This window comes from Nomia melanderi, chromosome 7 (assembly GCF_051020985.1).
Source record: "Nomia melanderi isolate GNS246 chromosome 7, iyNomMela1, whole genome shotgun sequence".
Classification (NCBI taxonomy): domain Eukaryota; kingdom Metazoa; phylum Arthropoda; class Insecta; order Hymenoptera; family Halictidae; genus Nomia; species Nomia melanderi.
This window is the reverse complement of record NC_135005.1, coordinates 7410184-7425554: the sequence shown is the minus strand read 5'-3', so window position 1 is coordinate 7425554 and position 15371 is coordinate 7410184. Positions and strand designations below refer to the sequence as shown.

General features: G+C 34.0%; 1 protein-coding gene and 1 long non-coding RNA gene across 21 annotated transcripts in view; one reads left to right on the top strand and one right to left on the bottom strand.

Annotated features, from left to right (window-relative positions):
- sls (sallimus) overlaps positions 1 to 15371 on the top strand; it is a 237073-nt gene that overhangs the window by 49395 nt on the left and 172307 nt on the right. For 18 of the 20 annotated variants that reach the window (XM_076369145.1, XM_076369150.1, XM_076369148.1 and 15 more), the window contains 16 exons: positions 146 to 328; positions 906 to 1508; positions 1809 to 1967; positions 2039 to 2222; positions 2302 to 2429; positions 2670 to 3116; positions 3626 to 3992; positions 4434 to 4879; positions 5545 to 5944; positions 6377 to 6679; positions 7139 to 7305; positions 8224 to 8508; positions 9003 to 9183; positions 9537 to 9751; positions 10126 to 10410; positions 12182 to 12356. In XM_076369145.1, the coding sequence (XP_076225260.1) occupies positions 146 to 328; positions 906 to 1508; positions 1809 to 1967; positions 2039 to 2222; positions 2302 to 2429; positions 2670 to 3116; positions 3626 to 3992; positions 4434 to 4879; positions 5545 to 5944; positions 6377 to 6679; positions 7139 to 7305; positions 8224 to 8508; positions 9003 to 9183; positions 9537 to 9751; positions 10126 to 10410; positions 12182 to 12356 (4528 nt within the window). Of the gene's footprint in view, positions 1 to 145; positions 329 to 905; positions 1509 to 1808; positions 1968 to 2038; positions 2223 to 2301; positions 2430 to 2669; positions 3117 to 3625; positions 3993 to 4433; positions 4880 to 5544; positions 5945 to 6376; positions 6680 to 7138; positions 7306 to 8223; positions 8509 to 9002; positions 9184 to 9536; positions 9752 to 10125; positions 10411 to 11271; positions 11554 to 12181; positions 12357 to 15371 lie in introns of those variants that run through there. The other 2 variants (XM_076369157.1, XM_076369158.1) reach the window with 2 other exon arrangements.
- On the bottom strand, positions 7142 to 7987 carry LOC143174723 (uncharacterized). Its single transcript, XR_012998968.1, has 3 exons — positions 7914 to 7987; positions 7606 to 7666; positions 7142 to 7291 (listed from the first exon to the last, which is right to left on the bottom strand). It is a non-coding gene; the product is annotated as an uncharacterized LOC143174723 (long non-coding RNA).

Genomic DNA, 15371 nt, shown 5'->3' with positions numbered 1-15371 from the left:
TGAAAAAAGTAGAAAAATAATGTTCAATACAAATTTACGAATTTTATATATTAAAATAATGAAATGCATAAGAACAGATTTATTTATCATAGATGTTTTTTAAATTTTTATATAAAATCGTCTTAGTAGAATGTTTCTTACGTAGGCCATTACGAAATTGGATCAGCTTGAGATTCAGTTGGTGACAACAGAACATCCCCTATATTCGGCCCGATTAGCCCGTTTCCATGCTCAGACAGTTACCACCATAGAAGATGTGACCTCGAAGCCTTTGGCGGAGGGATACGCTCTCCTCGACATCACAGGAAGGGGAGCGCCTGGAGCTGAGGTTAATTTGAAAGATTAAATAGAGTTATTTAGATTAGTCATTAATTCTTTTTACTTAGAATTAATTTCTATTTATGAGAATTTCCTTTTCTTCTTGTCTTGGAAAGTGAATCCTTGACAGTAATAATGATTAAATCTTTTTCTAGTCGTCTATTATCTAACTACCTCTATCTAAATCTCTCTATATATTTACTATCTTAGCTTATCTATTGTTTAACTATCAATTATCTTTTTATCTAATATCTTATTTATTTACTATCTTAGCTATGTACTATCCAACTATCAATTATCTATCTATCTAGTATCTCAGTCTTCTACTATCTAATTATCTAACTATCTAGTATCTCAGTTTTCTACTATATAATTATCTAATACACATCTAACAATTTACTGTCTATCCATTTATTATCTATAATCTACTTAAACCACCTATTAAACCTCTGAACTCTCTCGTAATTCGCACAACTTTCAAAATAAACTCACCGAAACTGACAACAATCCCCAAAACAACAACTGCATCATCTACCCAAAGTTGCAACGTCGTTTCTCAGTTTCCGCCTGTCCCTTTCATTCCTCAGGGCGTAAAGCGCATGGTAGAAGAACTGGAGAACCGCAAGATCAAGCTGATGGAGCGGTGCACCGCCCACGAGGAGGAGAATCTCGAGATATCGAGGATCATAAACATGTTCCTGGCGAAACACGACGAGCTACGAAAATGGCTGGCGAGCATACCAGACGCTTTCCTGCAGGGCCATCAAGATATGGGCAGCGACGTGGCGATGGCCAAGGATTTCTGCCGGTTGCATCGGCAGCTCTTAAGCGATCTCGATCAAAGGACTGACGATGTGCAGCATTTGGAGTTCGAAATACTTCCTGTGGCGGATAGGCTGGAGGAATTGCAGAAATTGGAGTTGAAATCGAAGGCTGCGGAGCTTTTAAACTTTTGGACGAGCACGAGACACCTAATTGCTAAGAGGATCGAGCTGGGCAGCCTTTATTTGCAGTTCCATTTGGACGTGGAGGAATTGACTAGGGAGATCGAATCGGTGGAAAGCGAGTTGACGAGACCAGCCGACATGGCGATGAAAGTCGAGGAGATTGAAAGACGATGGGACCATCTGCAGTCCCTTTACTCAAAGATGACCGGAAATGGAAAGGCGTTCTTGGACGCAGCTGTGAAGGTCAGTTGTTTATGATTTTTCGAACTGAGCCTGTTGGATTAGTTAAAATAATTTACATCACATAACATACGTCACATACGTGTGACGCTCCTGCTTACCGTTGCTATCATGATATTAATCCTTTGCACTAGAACCTTTTTCTCACTGATATTACCAGCAACTCGAAGTAGTTTTAATACAAAAAGCATATTAACATATAAATAAATGATACGTGCATGAAAAGAAAAGTCATTGTGTTTTTTATTTTATTGTGAAAATTATGATTTAATACTGTTACTGGTAAAATGAATTATTTTTCAGATCGACGACCCTTATTTGGATGTACACAGAGCTTGCTTATGCGTTCAGACTCTCCTAGATAAGTTCGCTAACAGACAGTTACAGTTGAAGAGAATCACCAACGAGATTTTGATAGAGAAACGTATCAAGTATGAACGAAGAATCGAAGAAAGCACAAAGGTAAAAAAGCTATATGTTCAAATATATAAAACTTTACTACATTGTTATTACTGTATTCTTAACCTGTGCAGACATTAGAAACGGTAATCAAGTTCAGCGACCAATTATATCCAATAATAAGGACTCTGTCCTCCGAGACATCGGTGATCCTTCAGGATCTACAAAATTCGAAAATGCGAGTTCCCTCTGAATTGAACAAGTCTGCGAACGAATTGGATTCTAGAATTGCAAGCATGATTTCTTTAGATCAAAAAGGTATGCAATTAATAATTTAATTATTTTTAATTGTTAAAGATTACGTATGCTTCTGTACCGAATAAAATTGTCTGAATAGGAGAAAGTCAAATTACCGAAGAGATCCTAAAGAGGCTTCAACAGATGCAGCAAGATCTACGTACAACGGCTCGAGACTACGAATTTCTTTTGGATTCAATGATTTCTGTATTTCAAAATATGGACGAGGTAAAACATTAAAATATCTCGATTACTTGATAATATTATTGCGTTCTAAAATTTATCTTTATGTAATCTCTTTTATCGATTCAGTTTCATTGAAGAAAATAAATCAAAAAATATCTGAAATAAATATTTGAAATAGAATATCAAAAAGTTTCAATATATGCTTCAAATTACTAAAACAAAAATATACGTTATTATATATACGTTATACAACACGTTAATATTATGATAAATTTTTTCAAGCTCAAACGTGATATCGACCAGTTGAAAGTCCAAGCAGAGCAAGTTATGTCCTTAAAGAACTTAATCGAAATAGAAACCATTTCAAGCGAGCTGACCACGAAGCGAAAATGCATTAACGAAAGGCTGAGCCAGCTGAAGAGCAAGATACAAGAAGTGACAGTTAGAATCCGGCGACAAGAACCATTGGAAGCTGGCGTCCAGGATATCGAGAAATTGGAACGAGCCATGATGACATTAGAATTCGATTTAACTAATTGCGAGCGCCAGATTGAGAACATCGAAGAACATCGACGGACCTGTATTTTTGTCGAGGATCTGGAAAAGATTCACAGTGAACTACGCGATCTAAGCGATCATTTGAAGAATGTGGATGCTAGAATAGGGGAAAATCTTCAAACAGCTAAAGCTGTTGCGAGTTCATTCGTGCAATTCGAGAAGACTGTCTCGGTAAGCATTTCTTTATTATCTGTAATTTATCTATTCACTTATTTACGAATTTATTTATCTATTTAATTATCTATCTATTTATTAATTCATGTATTTTTCTTATATATGTATTTATTTTTCTATTCATTTATTTATCCATCTATTTATTTATGTAATTTTTCAAATTATCATTAGACTGCGAAAGTTTGAATAACTATTTTTTTATACGAATTTTCATATCAACATCACACTATTAGAATTAATTTTTAATTTTAAAAATTGAGTTCACGGATCAGTTTTGCTTGATTAGCTCTTTTTAAATCAAGATTATGTATTATTGTTTTTAATTATATAAACAATACCAGTTAGTAATATTCGAAATTTTTGTTCTGCTTCGTTTGGAATATTATTAAAAATTTGGTAAGTAAAGAATTATGGAAAATGCCTAAAGACAGATATATGTACATGAATAATTTTTCATCTTTAACAAATAACTATTTAATATTTAAGGGGTACACGATTGTTTTTAGATTCTGGAAGAAAGAATTGAGACTTTCGTGAAAACAACTGAGGAGTCGATAACACTTTTAACACCGGAAATCGCGAACGATATTTCTTCGTTGAGGGAACGATGGAGAAACTTCAAGGCGAAGGTTGAAGAAACGAAAAGACGAATGAATTTAAGTGTCGAGTATTTCATACTTTTGGAGGAAGCTAAGGAATGGAATAGAAATGGTAGCAAACTGTTAATGGTGATCGCGAGAAAAGCGACCACGGTGAAAACGCCGGACGACGCGATGGAGCTTCTTCGAGAAATGGAAAATTACCTGAAACCGGGCGAGGAGATACAGGAACAAAGAATTGAGAAACTGAAAGAGCTGTCGACTATTGTTTTCGGTAGATAAATAACAATAGCTATTTAAAAACTTCATAATTAAAAGAAATTTATTTACTTTCTATATATACTCTTTAATTACATTATTATCTGTATCAAAAAGTCATTTGATACATTTTAATTTAATTTTAATCACTTACTGAAAAATGCTTATTCATTTTGTCCTTTCGATAAAAATTGCCTAATCTTCATTTACTTGTTTGAAATTAACTTTTTCCGTTGACATTATTAAACTCTGATTTTCATGTAAATATTTTTCCTAAAAAGATCAATTTGCTTTACATTTCTATAATTGTTGGTTATATACTTACTATGGTAACGAAGCTAATACGACTATAATAATACTGTAACAATACTATAACAATACTACAACTATACTATAATAATAAAACTAAGAAAATGAAAAAAATATTAACAACACTATAATTACTGCTTTGAATTAGGAACGGAAAGGCTGCCTCAGTTCAACGAGGTGATACTCGAGAATCGCCAAATGCTCGACTCGTTTTCAGTCGTCTCCTCCGAGCTGCGAACGCTGATGGAAAATTTGAAAAACGCCGAGGATATTCGAGAGAAGCTACGGATCGAGAAAAAGGAAACGGATGAGAAGTTGCTGGCAGCTAAACTCGAAATGGCCGCAGCAGAAGCAGCCAGACAGGAAGCTGAGAACGCAAGGAAAATCGCGGAGAAGCTTGCAGCTGAAACATTGGAGAAAGCAACGACAGAAGCGAAGAAATTGAAAGAAGAAAGAGAAGCTCAAACGATTCCAAGTGCGCCGTTGTGCTCAGTATCTGCTCAAACAGAGAAACTGGAAACTACCGACGAAAGTTTCGTAAAGGAAACGGTCACTTCCGCCATTACCACTAAAGAAATACATATTTTGCAGAAGGTAATATTTTACTAAATCGTTTGAATCATTTACAAAGACATAATTGTAAATGTATTAACACTTTGCGGTCGAATATCGTCGTAATGGCGACTTCGAGCTTCGATATCTAAACTCGAAAATTGCGAAGGAATAATTTAATTATTCAACTAACGAGAGACTGATATGTGGTTTTTATTTCTTTTAGTATTTAAAACTTCGTTGCATAATTTCAGTTTTATTATGAAAGGAAATGTTAGAAGTTCAACACAGTCTTGTCCGCAAAGAGTTAATAGAAAGTTATCAACGGTTATGGGTTAATATTAATGATTAGATTGAGAACCTTTACACAAAATCAAAATTCCTGAAGCATTTCAAAGAAACAGGAGTTAAATTAAGCATAAAAATGTAATAAATAGTAAAACTAAAGATTGAACCAAGAAACTACTGACGCATTCATTTCTTGCTTTAAGGAAAAAGTTGGAAGTAAAATTTAAAAAATAAAACTTAAAGTTTGAAAAGCTAAAAGTAAAAGAAATATATTTAGTAGACTTTAAACAATCTTCTTGTTGCAATTATAACAAGAAAATCTATAATGTAGGAAATATATTTTTAATCTACCCCAGTTGTCGTCAAATATTATTTCACAAAAATTATTTGGATAAAATGACAAATAATAATGATTTTAGACGGAAATCGAAGAAACGGTCCCCGCATTCGAACGCGAAGCTAGTCCATCAAAGAAAATCGTGCCAGAAGAGTCTCACGAGAATATCTACGAAAAAGTGCAAATTGAGCATACGCCACTGTTGGCTCCAGAGTTTACTATTCCTCTGAACGACGCGACAGTTCAAGAGGGTGAGAAGTTCACGTTCCAATGCACTCTCGTGGGCCACCCCTTGCCAGAAGTGGTTTGGTACAAGGATGGGATTTCAATTTTAAATAACCCTGACTACTTGACGACTTACCTTCACGGCCTTTGCACGTTGACAATAGAGGAAACTTTCGCCGAAGACTCTGCCAAGTACACTTGCAGGGCGTTTAATATAGCTGGTTCGACCGAGACTTCTGCCACGTTGACTGTCAAAGGTTAGTTCGTTGCTTTCAGTGCCATTACGAGGTGACATTTACCACGAAATTGCATATAAATATTTAACCACTGGAATGTAATTTATTTATATGGAATAATTAATATATTTTGTAAAAATATATATTATAATTCCTACTGTATAATTTTATCATATTTTACATTGATATTTCTGTAAATTCACTTTTCCGAAACAGTCGTTAAGCAATGAAATGAAAATTTTGTTAAGATTTTTAGAAAAGATTATTTTATTTTATTATACATATTATAAATGTTTAATAGTATGATAATATAATAGTAGAATATTGTACATTTGAATTAAAAAAGATAACAGTATTATTAGTAAACTAATAATATTGTAAATTAGAAAAGGAATAAATAGAAAATTGAAATAAATGGGTAATACTTATTTACATTGTTTTTATAATTTTTAGAAACTGCACCGGAAGAGCAACCGAGCCCCCCCGTTTTCGTAAAGGAATTGTTGGCATCAGTGGTAACGGAAGGCTCCTCTCATAAAATGGATTGCGTCGTTGAAGGCAATCCTCTGCCAACGGTACAGTGGTACAAGAACGAAACGAACATCGATAATTCTCCAGATTACGTTATCACTTACAACAACGGTGAAGCTGTATTGAAATTTGATGAAGTGTTCCTCGAGGACAAGGCTACTTACACTTGTAAAGCATCGAATCGACTGGGCCACGCTTCTACATCAGCCTCTCTCGATGTACAAAGTGAGAATCTTATTTATATATACTTTGTAATCATATATTCCTTTCGATTAACCTTTTGCGGACAAAGATTTTTTGAAACAGACAAAACTTTCAACAGATGAAGCTAAATTATATATTGATTGCTTAAACGATAGAAGTGGAAACTACATACTGATCTCTTGTCGCTTGAGTAATTAAATCATTTATTCGCGACTTAATGTTTCAAATATGAAAATTTCGCAAAGGATTAATACGTTTCATTTAAATATGACACTTCAATTGTGAATTACTTGAATATTGTGTGACTGCTTTCTTTCTGTATGAATCTTTACTAACTTATTTATTTTTTATCTTTAATTTTTAATGATTTTTGTTTTTCATGTAAATAGTTTTGATTTTTAATGTTTAACATTTTTTGACATTTTTAAAGTAACGAAATATTATATTTGTTTTAACAATGTTTCATTTTGACAATTCTAGGTCCAGTAAGTAACACAGAGAAACCACGTTTCGTGACGCCTTTATCAAATGCGATGGGCAGAGCAGGTCAGAGGGTGAAGCTCGAATGTCAAGCGACCGGAAACCCGTTGCCGACGATGACTTGGTACCATGATGGAAAACCGATCGAAGAAACTATGAATATAAAGGTAACATTTATCATATCACGTAAAACAAATATTATTTTCAATACGATTAACAATAGAAACGAAAAAATTAATTTTCCAAAATTCCAATTTACGTCTATTAATTATATAGACATGACAATTTGAGTCCACAACTTCCATTTACTATCTTTGAAAATATTTACACAAAGTTACAGTCACCTGAAAATTCTTCATATGTAAATAAAAAAAAACACAAGTATTATCAGACTTGATCTAATGAAATCGAAAAGTCTTCCATCAAAAATATTTTTCTACACATGATCTAACAGAAACAGTACTTACATATACGGACAATCTTTATTTCCCAATTGAAGGTCACGCTGGTCAGTCATTTGGGTTCGGTCTTAATTAGTATTCATTTAAGATTACAAATCGTTATTAATATTCCATTATTATTATCATTATCACTACTACTATTATTAATATTTTATTACTATTACCATTAGTATCACTACTATCATTAATATTTTATTATTATTATCACTATTACTACCATTATTATTAATATTTCATTATTCTTATTATTACTACTACCATTATCATTAATATTCTATTATTACCATCATTATTATCTTTATCATCACTATTACCATTAACATTCAATTTCTTAAAACCAGAGGCAACCCGTGCAACACATAAGTACGAAAACAACCAAAACACAGATACATCCAGTGTCATCGATCCTGGTGTAACGAAATCGGCGAGAAGTCTTTCATAAGTGCGCAACGTGTCCTCGTGTCCCCACTGGCTCTAACGATTCCTTCCTTGAGCCTTTCCCGGGCATCCCCGGTATTTTTAGCGACTTGCACGCGTCGAATTCAAAATAGAGCAAACCGCTCGTCAAGGGAAAAGGAAGTACTGAACGCGAAAGCTCAGGGTGTCGCGGGTCCGTTGTTTCAGATACAAACGGACGCTGGCCAGGCCAGCTTGATCATCGCGGAGGCGTTCGCGAAGGATGCCGGATGTTACGTGGTCACCGCTAGAAACGAGGCGGGGGAAGCGAGCGTGTCCTGCAACGTATCGGTGAAGGGACGCCTTCCTCACGAGACCAGCGACTCGGAGCTCGCTTGCAGCGACATGGAGCCCGTCGTGCCCAAGATACAAATGCCCCTGAAAGACCTCAAGGCCCAGGAAGGCAGATCGGTTCGTTTGGACTGCGTGATTGTTGGCCAACCTGAGCCGGAAGTAAGTATTCTTATTGTTTAGATCGGAGAGGAAGTGACTTTAAGTAGGAAAATTCTTAGAGGATTGTACATGAAAATTTAAAAAATTTTGTTTCTACGGTTATTTTTCTAGATTATGAATTTTAAATTTTACATTATGGATTTTAGATTTTGTAGTTTATGTTGTACACGAATTTTGTAATATTAGGAAATTAAAGTAAATAATTAAAATGTTATGTTATGTTATGGGATTTTAGAATGTTTACTTAGTAAATAAATATCGGTTTAAGATTGATTTTAACTGAGAAGGTAAACGTTTGTTTTTGATGAACATTTTTGTTGCAAATTTCGTTTTCTTTATACAATAATTTGTTTTGTATATAATTATTTCGTTGTATGTTTGTGTAACGAAGTAGTTGATTGTAATGTAGCATTTGAACTTAAGAGTTGGCATACGGTCTGGATTGGTTTCAACAGAAATGATTACCTAAGAATTTGGTAAATCTGTTGTCGCAGGTGATCTGGTACCACGACGATCAACCGGTGAAGGAGTCCGCCGATTTCCAGCTGTTGTTCCAAGGCGACAAGTGTTCCTTAGTGATTCACGAGGCTTTCCTGGACGACGCCGGCGTGTACAAAGTAGTCGCCATTAATTCCGGCGGTGAAGCATCTAGTCAGTGCAAATTAACAGTGACGCGTAAGTAGCGGAAATTAATTAATACAAACATTAGATCATTCCATAAGAAATTTCTTGTCTCCTGTTATCTTAATTTACAAGTAAATCATCGGTCAATGTTTTGAAATTATCATTAGGATAATGCCATATATGTCTGTGCTGTCAGAATAAGTTATTTTAATTTTTTAATTTGCAATTATATAAATTCACTTGTTAGTACGTTCATTGAGATCTCAACAAATATACTTTTAATAAAAGTAAACGACTTTTAATATTCTAGAATTTGAAATTTTGTAAAAATAATAATGTTTGTGGAATGATATAACTGTTAAATTGTAACGAATATTGTTAATAAAAAGATGTTTTTGTTTCAGCGGTTGGTATTCCACACGAGTTGGATGGTACGCGACCGGAGGTCGAAGATACATTGATTTCCGGTTCTCCACCGAAGTTCGTAAAACTTCCGACGGACTCGTTGGTGGCCGAGGGCGAGAACGCCATATTTGACTGCGCGGTGGTTGGAGAACCGAAACCGGAACTCAGGTGGTTCTCCGACAGCGGCGAGATCACCGGAAACGAAAGAATCTTGGTAATTATTTACGAATATTCATTACACTCACAGTCAATAATTTTTTTAAATAATGCGTAGTTGAAAAAGTAATTGCATTTTATTAGAAATTTATAATTTAAATCAGTACATTTTTAATATATTAGTAATTGAAAAAAAACACGTTTTATCACAAAATAAGAATTTAAAATCAGTCAAATTTTAACATATTATATTATATTATATTATATAGTTAATGATTTTTGTATTTAATTCGTAATTTGAAAAGGAATCAATAATTTGGAATTATTAAATTTGAACGTAACAAACTAAGGAAATCAAGATTTGAATTTGACAATTTCCACTTGAATCTTCAATGAAATTATGGTGTGCATTAAGATTGTTGTATTATTCAGATCCAGCAAAAAGAAGATGGAACAGGGATGCTTCGATTCTTGTCCGTGATTCCCGAAGATCGAGGAAATTACATCGTGAAGGCTACAAACGTTCATGGCAAAGCGAAAGCATTCGCCAGGTTGGTCGTGAGATCTTTGGGCGATTTTCGAAGGAAAGAAGAGTTCGTGCAAATGGAGGAGAAGCTCATCGCGCCAACGTTCAAGGAAAAATTCGAGGACAGAAGCGTACCAGAAGGGGTCTCTACAAAATTCGAGTGCATCGTTGTTGGGAAGCCATCGCCGAAGGTAAGTAATGAAAGCATAGTCAATCAACTTGTAAAATTGGTATAAAATACAAACAATCTTTTGAAGAATACTTAATTAATTGCTATTTATTAATCAATAACAATCGTTACGATTAACAGCTTAAAGATTGCTAACTATAAAGTGGTTTACGAAAGCTTACCTAACCAATAGTATGCTATAAAATATTGTTCAATTAATATCATTATCAAATATTAACACAATTTTGTATTTTCATTATATAACAAATAAGCAAAGTAAGAAGTAACACTAATAGACTCCAAATTAATTAACGAAACTAATAACAACATCAATATTAACTATTTTTGTTCAATACCTCAGAAACATCAATAAGGTAAACTATTTCAATATTTATTTACAAATGAGATATCCACAACATTTGTTTATAAAGTTGCCCAGAAGCCAATGTAGTTAAATCCATTTTTTGATATTTCCTGGTTTTGTAATTTTTAATGAAATAAATAATATTCTATTGTTGCAGAGTCTACCCTTTGAAAAAAGAGTGTATATACTTTTATGATCAAATTAATAAGGAACAAATTTTTAAAATCAATGTATGAAAAAACATGAATTTTCTCAATTTTTGTTTTCTGGACTTAACCACGTTAGTTTCTGGGCGACTCGTATAATTATTACGAGAAGAGTTTATTGAAAAGAGGAAAGTATTTGTCTCGATCTCTATCGTTAGTTGCGTTTTGATTGGCATTCGCGTCTCGTTCCTCGCATCTGCGCTTCACAAATCTTCGATCCCATTCGCGGATAAAAGCGTAATTACCGAAAGACCCGGTACCTCGAATCGTGGCGCCAGATCAAGAACCATTTTCCGAAGGTGTCGTGAAAGATAGGGCGCACGCGAAGTTGGCCAGCCTGTCAGGAGGTGGCCGACTAAGAGTAATTTTGTGGCTCCGGGTTATATTTAAACAGGAACAATGTACCTGAAGTGGAAATTCGCGGTTGCAGCCGCACCACGAGGAACTCCGCGGAATTCTCTGTGACACTCGCGCCGATCAGGTACTGGTATCGTTTCATGTGCGCGTTTCTTGTCGGATAGTTTCGAGAACTGAGTGATGCGACTGGATTTAATCACGGAATTAATAATATTTTTGTGTGATCGTTGTGGATTAGGTATCGACCGATATCGGCAATTATAATTCTGATTGATAATCGAAATATTGTGAGATATATTGTATACAGTTGACGAAAATTTAGAGATTATGGGAAATAACTTTGTCGGCAGAGGAAATTTGTAAAATTTGTGAAATTTCTAAAGTTTTTAGCATTTCTATGGTCGTTTTGAATCGAATTTTTAAAAGTTTTTAACGTGTATAGTCGTTTTTACGTGTGCTACGTTTTTGACGTAACTCAACGAAATTTTTTAATTTTTCGTATGTCAAATTTTACTTAAGCATTTTTGTTAATCTTAAAATGAAGCATAGAATTTTATACTATAGGACTTAATAGATAATATTAGATATTATTAAAAACTTTTATGTAATTGATAAAAACCTATGAATAATTTTTAACATTGAAAATTTAATTTTCTTCCAAAATTAGATTTGTTAATAATTGAGAATGTTAGAGAAAAATGATTTCTAAGGAATTATGAATCGAATCTTCATTACGTGGATACAAAATATATGTTAGGTAGTGTTATTGAATGTGTTGAAATATGAAAAACTAAGTTCTAAGATAAAATTCAAATGAAATTGGAAAGTTGATATGAAAAATTTCAAATCGATTGTCTGATTTTCAGATTCAATGGCTCTTTAACGAACGACCTGTCCATGGCAAAGATTTTTTGGTGTCGGTCAGCGGGGATCGACAGGTGCTGACGATTCCGGAGACAGGAAGCACGCATGTCGGTACTATTTCCTGTGTGGCGGAGAACGCTGCTGGTAAAGCGGTCTGCAGTGCACGTTTAGATATTGGTAAGTTTCAAATTAAAGCACATTTTACGAAAAAATCTCAGTGGTTTAACAAAATTCTACTAACATTTAGTAATGTGTTTATTATTTATTAACGCGTTAGGTATGGAATTTAGTTTGAAAAATATCTTATTATGCGGGCAGTAAAATCAAATAATGAAGTGTATACTCGTCAAATGCAGGCCAAATGCACAGAAGAATTACATGTTTATCTGAAAAAATAAATAGTCTATCGTTGAAAGTTTTTAAAACTTTTGAAATTGAAAACCGCTTAGAATTTTAAGATGACGTGTATACCCGTCAAACGCAGTTAACTAGTTAGCCATTAATTAATTTATGGAAGGAACTTGTTTTCACCATTATAATAATTTATATAAAAGTATTTAAGCTCATAGTTAATTGTTTTTAAAATCATCGATGGTCTCTTAAGAATCTTTAATATGTAAATTGAAATTTAATCATTGTCATTCGATACTGAAATTATAACTTAGATTTTCAATCTAAAATTAATTATTTCCTTTCGAATTTAATCAGGATAAATTTAATTTGAAACTAACTATAAAAATATACGCAGCTTTGAATCTGAATTCAATCATTATAATTTAGTTCCCATCATTGAAGTTTAAACTCGAATTTTATCGTCGTAAACTGAACGCCCACACGAGAAATTCCACATTAATATCATCCAAGATTTATTTTTCTTAACATTCAATTCAATTTCGAAAGTTCCTATTTAAATTTCCACTATTCACAGCTGATTACAAAGTTTCCATTCAAAATTGAAATTTAACTTCCATTATCGACATTTGATCACAAAGTTCTCCATTAAAATTCAACCATTACTTTCTAATCTACAAAATTTACACTTCTATTATTCCCAACTCAATACAAAATTTAGCTTCAACATTTAATTACCATTTCCAATTTAATCTTCAAAATTTTCAATTCAAATTTCACTATTTTCAACCAAACACCACATTTTATTAAAGCTTACCTATTATATTCATTTAACGTACAAGACGTACACTTAACTCTTTGCACTGCAGAGGCGCCTCTCAGTCGCAAATTGATTTGACACAGCAAAATTATAAAGTCTAATATTTAATATTAAACTTTGTATAATGCATCGATGTGTAAAATATTGGAAGAGAATAGTCTTCTTTCACAATGTATTTGAGATTTCTTGTCAAGTCAATTTCAGAAAATGTTATCTGCATCTCATTAGAAAGCATTCAGTATTTTCAGTGAGAAACTTCTGGGGTGCGAAGGGTTAATTATCATTATTCATAAAGGGCGCAAATTTTCACTTGAAATATCAAGTTCGCCGTTTTCAATGTAACCTCGAAGGAATGTTCGAGCGTCTAACAAGGTTGTAGACGGAGCAGTCGTGAAAATTCCGATCGCAAGAATCGGATTTCGAGGCTGCGCGTATCGCCCTGTCGATCTTCGGATTTGGAAACGGGGTGATTTTTATTGCCCCAGTGTGTGTTGCGTTGAAATTCGTTTACACGTTGCCAGAATATCGTCGTATCGCTCGCAACGGTGCCACGGGTTATTAATAAACGTATACCGAAAGCCGCATGGCGACTTCATTCACGACGCGGCCGATGCGATGCATGGCCGCCGGAGACCACTGTCATTTCGGTGAACGCAGAGGAAGACGAGACACGATATTTCGATATGCATACGTATGTACTGATGTATATACGCGCGAGGGGGACGTCATTGCGACACATTAAGCGCTGAAATTCGACACCGGCCACCGCGCAAGAACGATCGAGAGAAAAATCGCGGTGTTTCGCGACCGTCCGCCGTCGATATTTACTTATTCATAATTTCGTGGATTATCTTGGCAACGCGATGAACTTTAAAATAGACCTTCCGATTGTTTGGTAAATGAAATTTCAATCTGTATGTGACATTGAGATAATGAGTTGATAAGGTTTAATTATTTGAAGAGTTATAAATTAAGAGGGAAAAGGGAATCGATTTTTCTTTGTGATTCATGTTTTGTTATTATTATAATTTTTTTTTAATTATTATTTAAGGAAAATTTGATAAAGGTGCAAAAATTTCAAAGAATGCAGATAATACAAAGAAATATGTAAAATATTCAAGGTGTAGTGATTTTTTCGATATTTAGGAAAATAGTTTACTACCTTCAAGTTGTTTTTTTAATTATTCTCTCATTTTTCTGTTTTATTATATCACAGTTTCATTTCTAGTTACATATTTTTGCTTTAAGTTTAATTGTGTACAAAATCAAGTTATTGTTTTCATATTTGTTATTTAAAAAGTTAAGTTTCCCGTTTGTTGAATAAGTGATTGAATATTTTTGGATTGTGGTTGGATTTTGGTTAATAAATATCGTCTTATCCGATAAATAACGCGACGTTTTGTATTTCTTTTATTTTTAAAAGTAAAGATATGCACAAAACACTTTTGAATCTGGAACATCTTCATTATGTATAAATTGCCCGTCTGTACATTGTAACTATGTTGAAAAAACTTCTGTTTATCTTTCTTTTCAGAAATAAAAGAAACATAAAAAAATCGCATGATTTATAGGGATGACCCAATATGATTTTTTTTTGTTCCTTTTTTCGGAGGAGGATTAAGCGCCCTGGTTAAATGATATTCCGTGATCCATTAGCGCGAAACCCGGTGTTATATGGGCGGCAGGGTGTCTTATTTTTAACCAGGGCGACTAAACAAACTCTTTTCTCTTCTTTCACCGACAAAAAGTCACTTTGAGTCACGACTAATATTAGATCAGTGCACATGCCGCGGCAATTAAATCTGACGTTTCTAACGCCCACCTGTACGTGTCACTATACGGTTGTAGGTACGTGCCGTGCAAAAACATTCTATCCGGCTCTTCTTGCGGTTTACATTAGCGGGAAGTGGATTCAAGAGGTTCGTTCGGTGAACGTTGGGACCATTCGGACTCGTAACATTAGAATCGATAATATCGTTAGTGTGAATTTCTGTTTTATTTACAATTTTAGGAAAGAATAT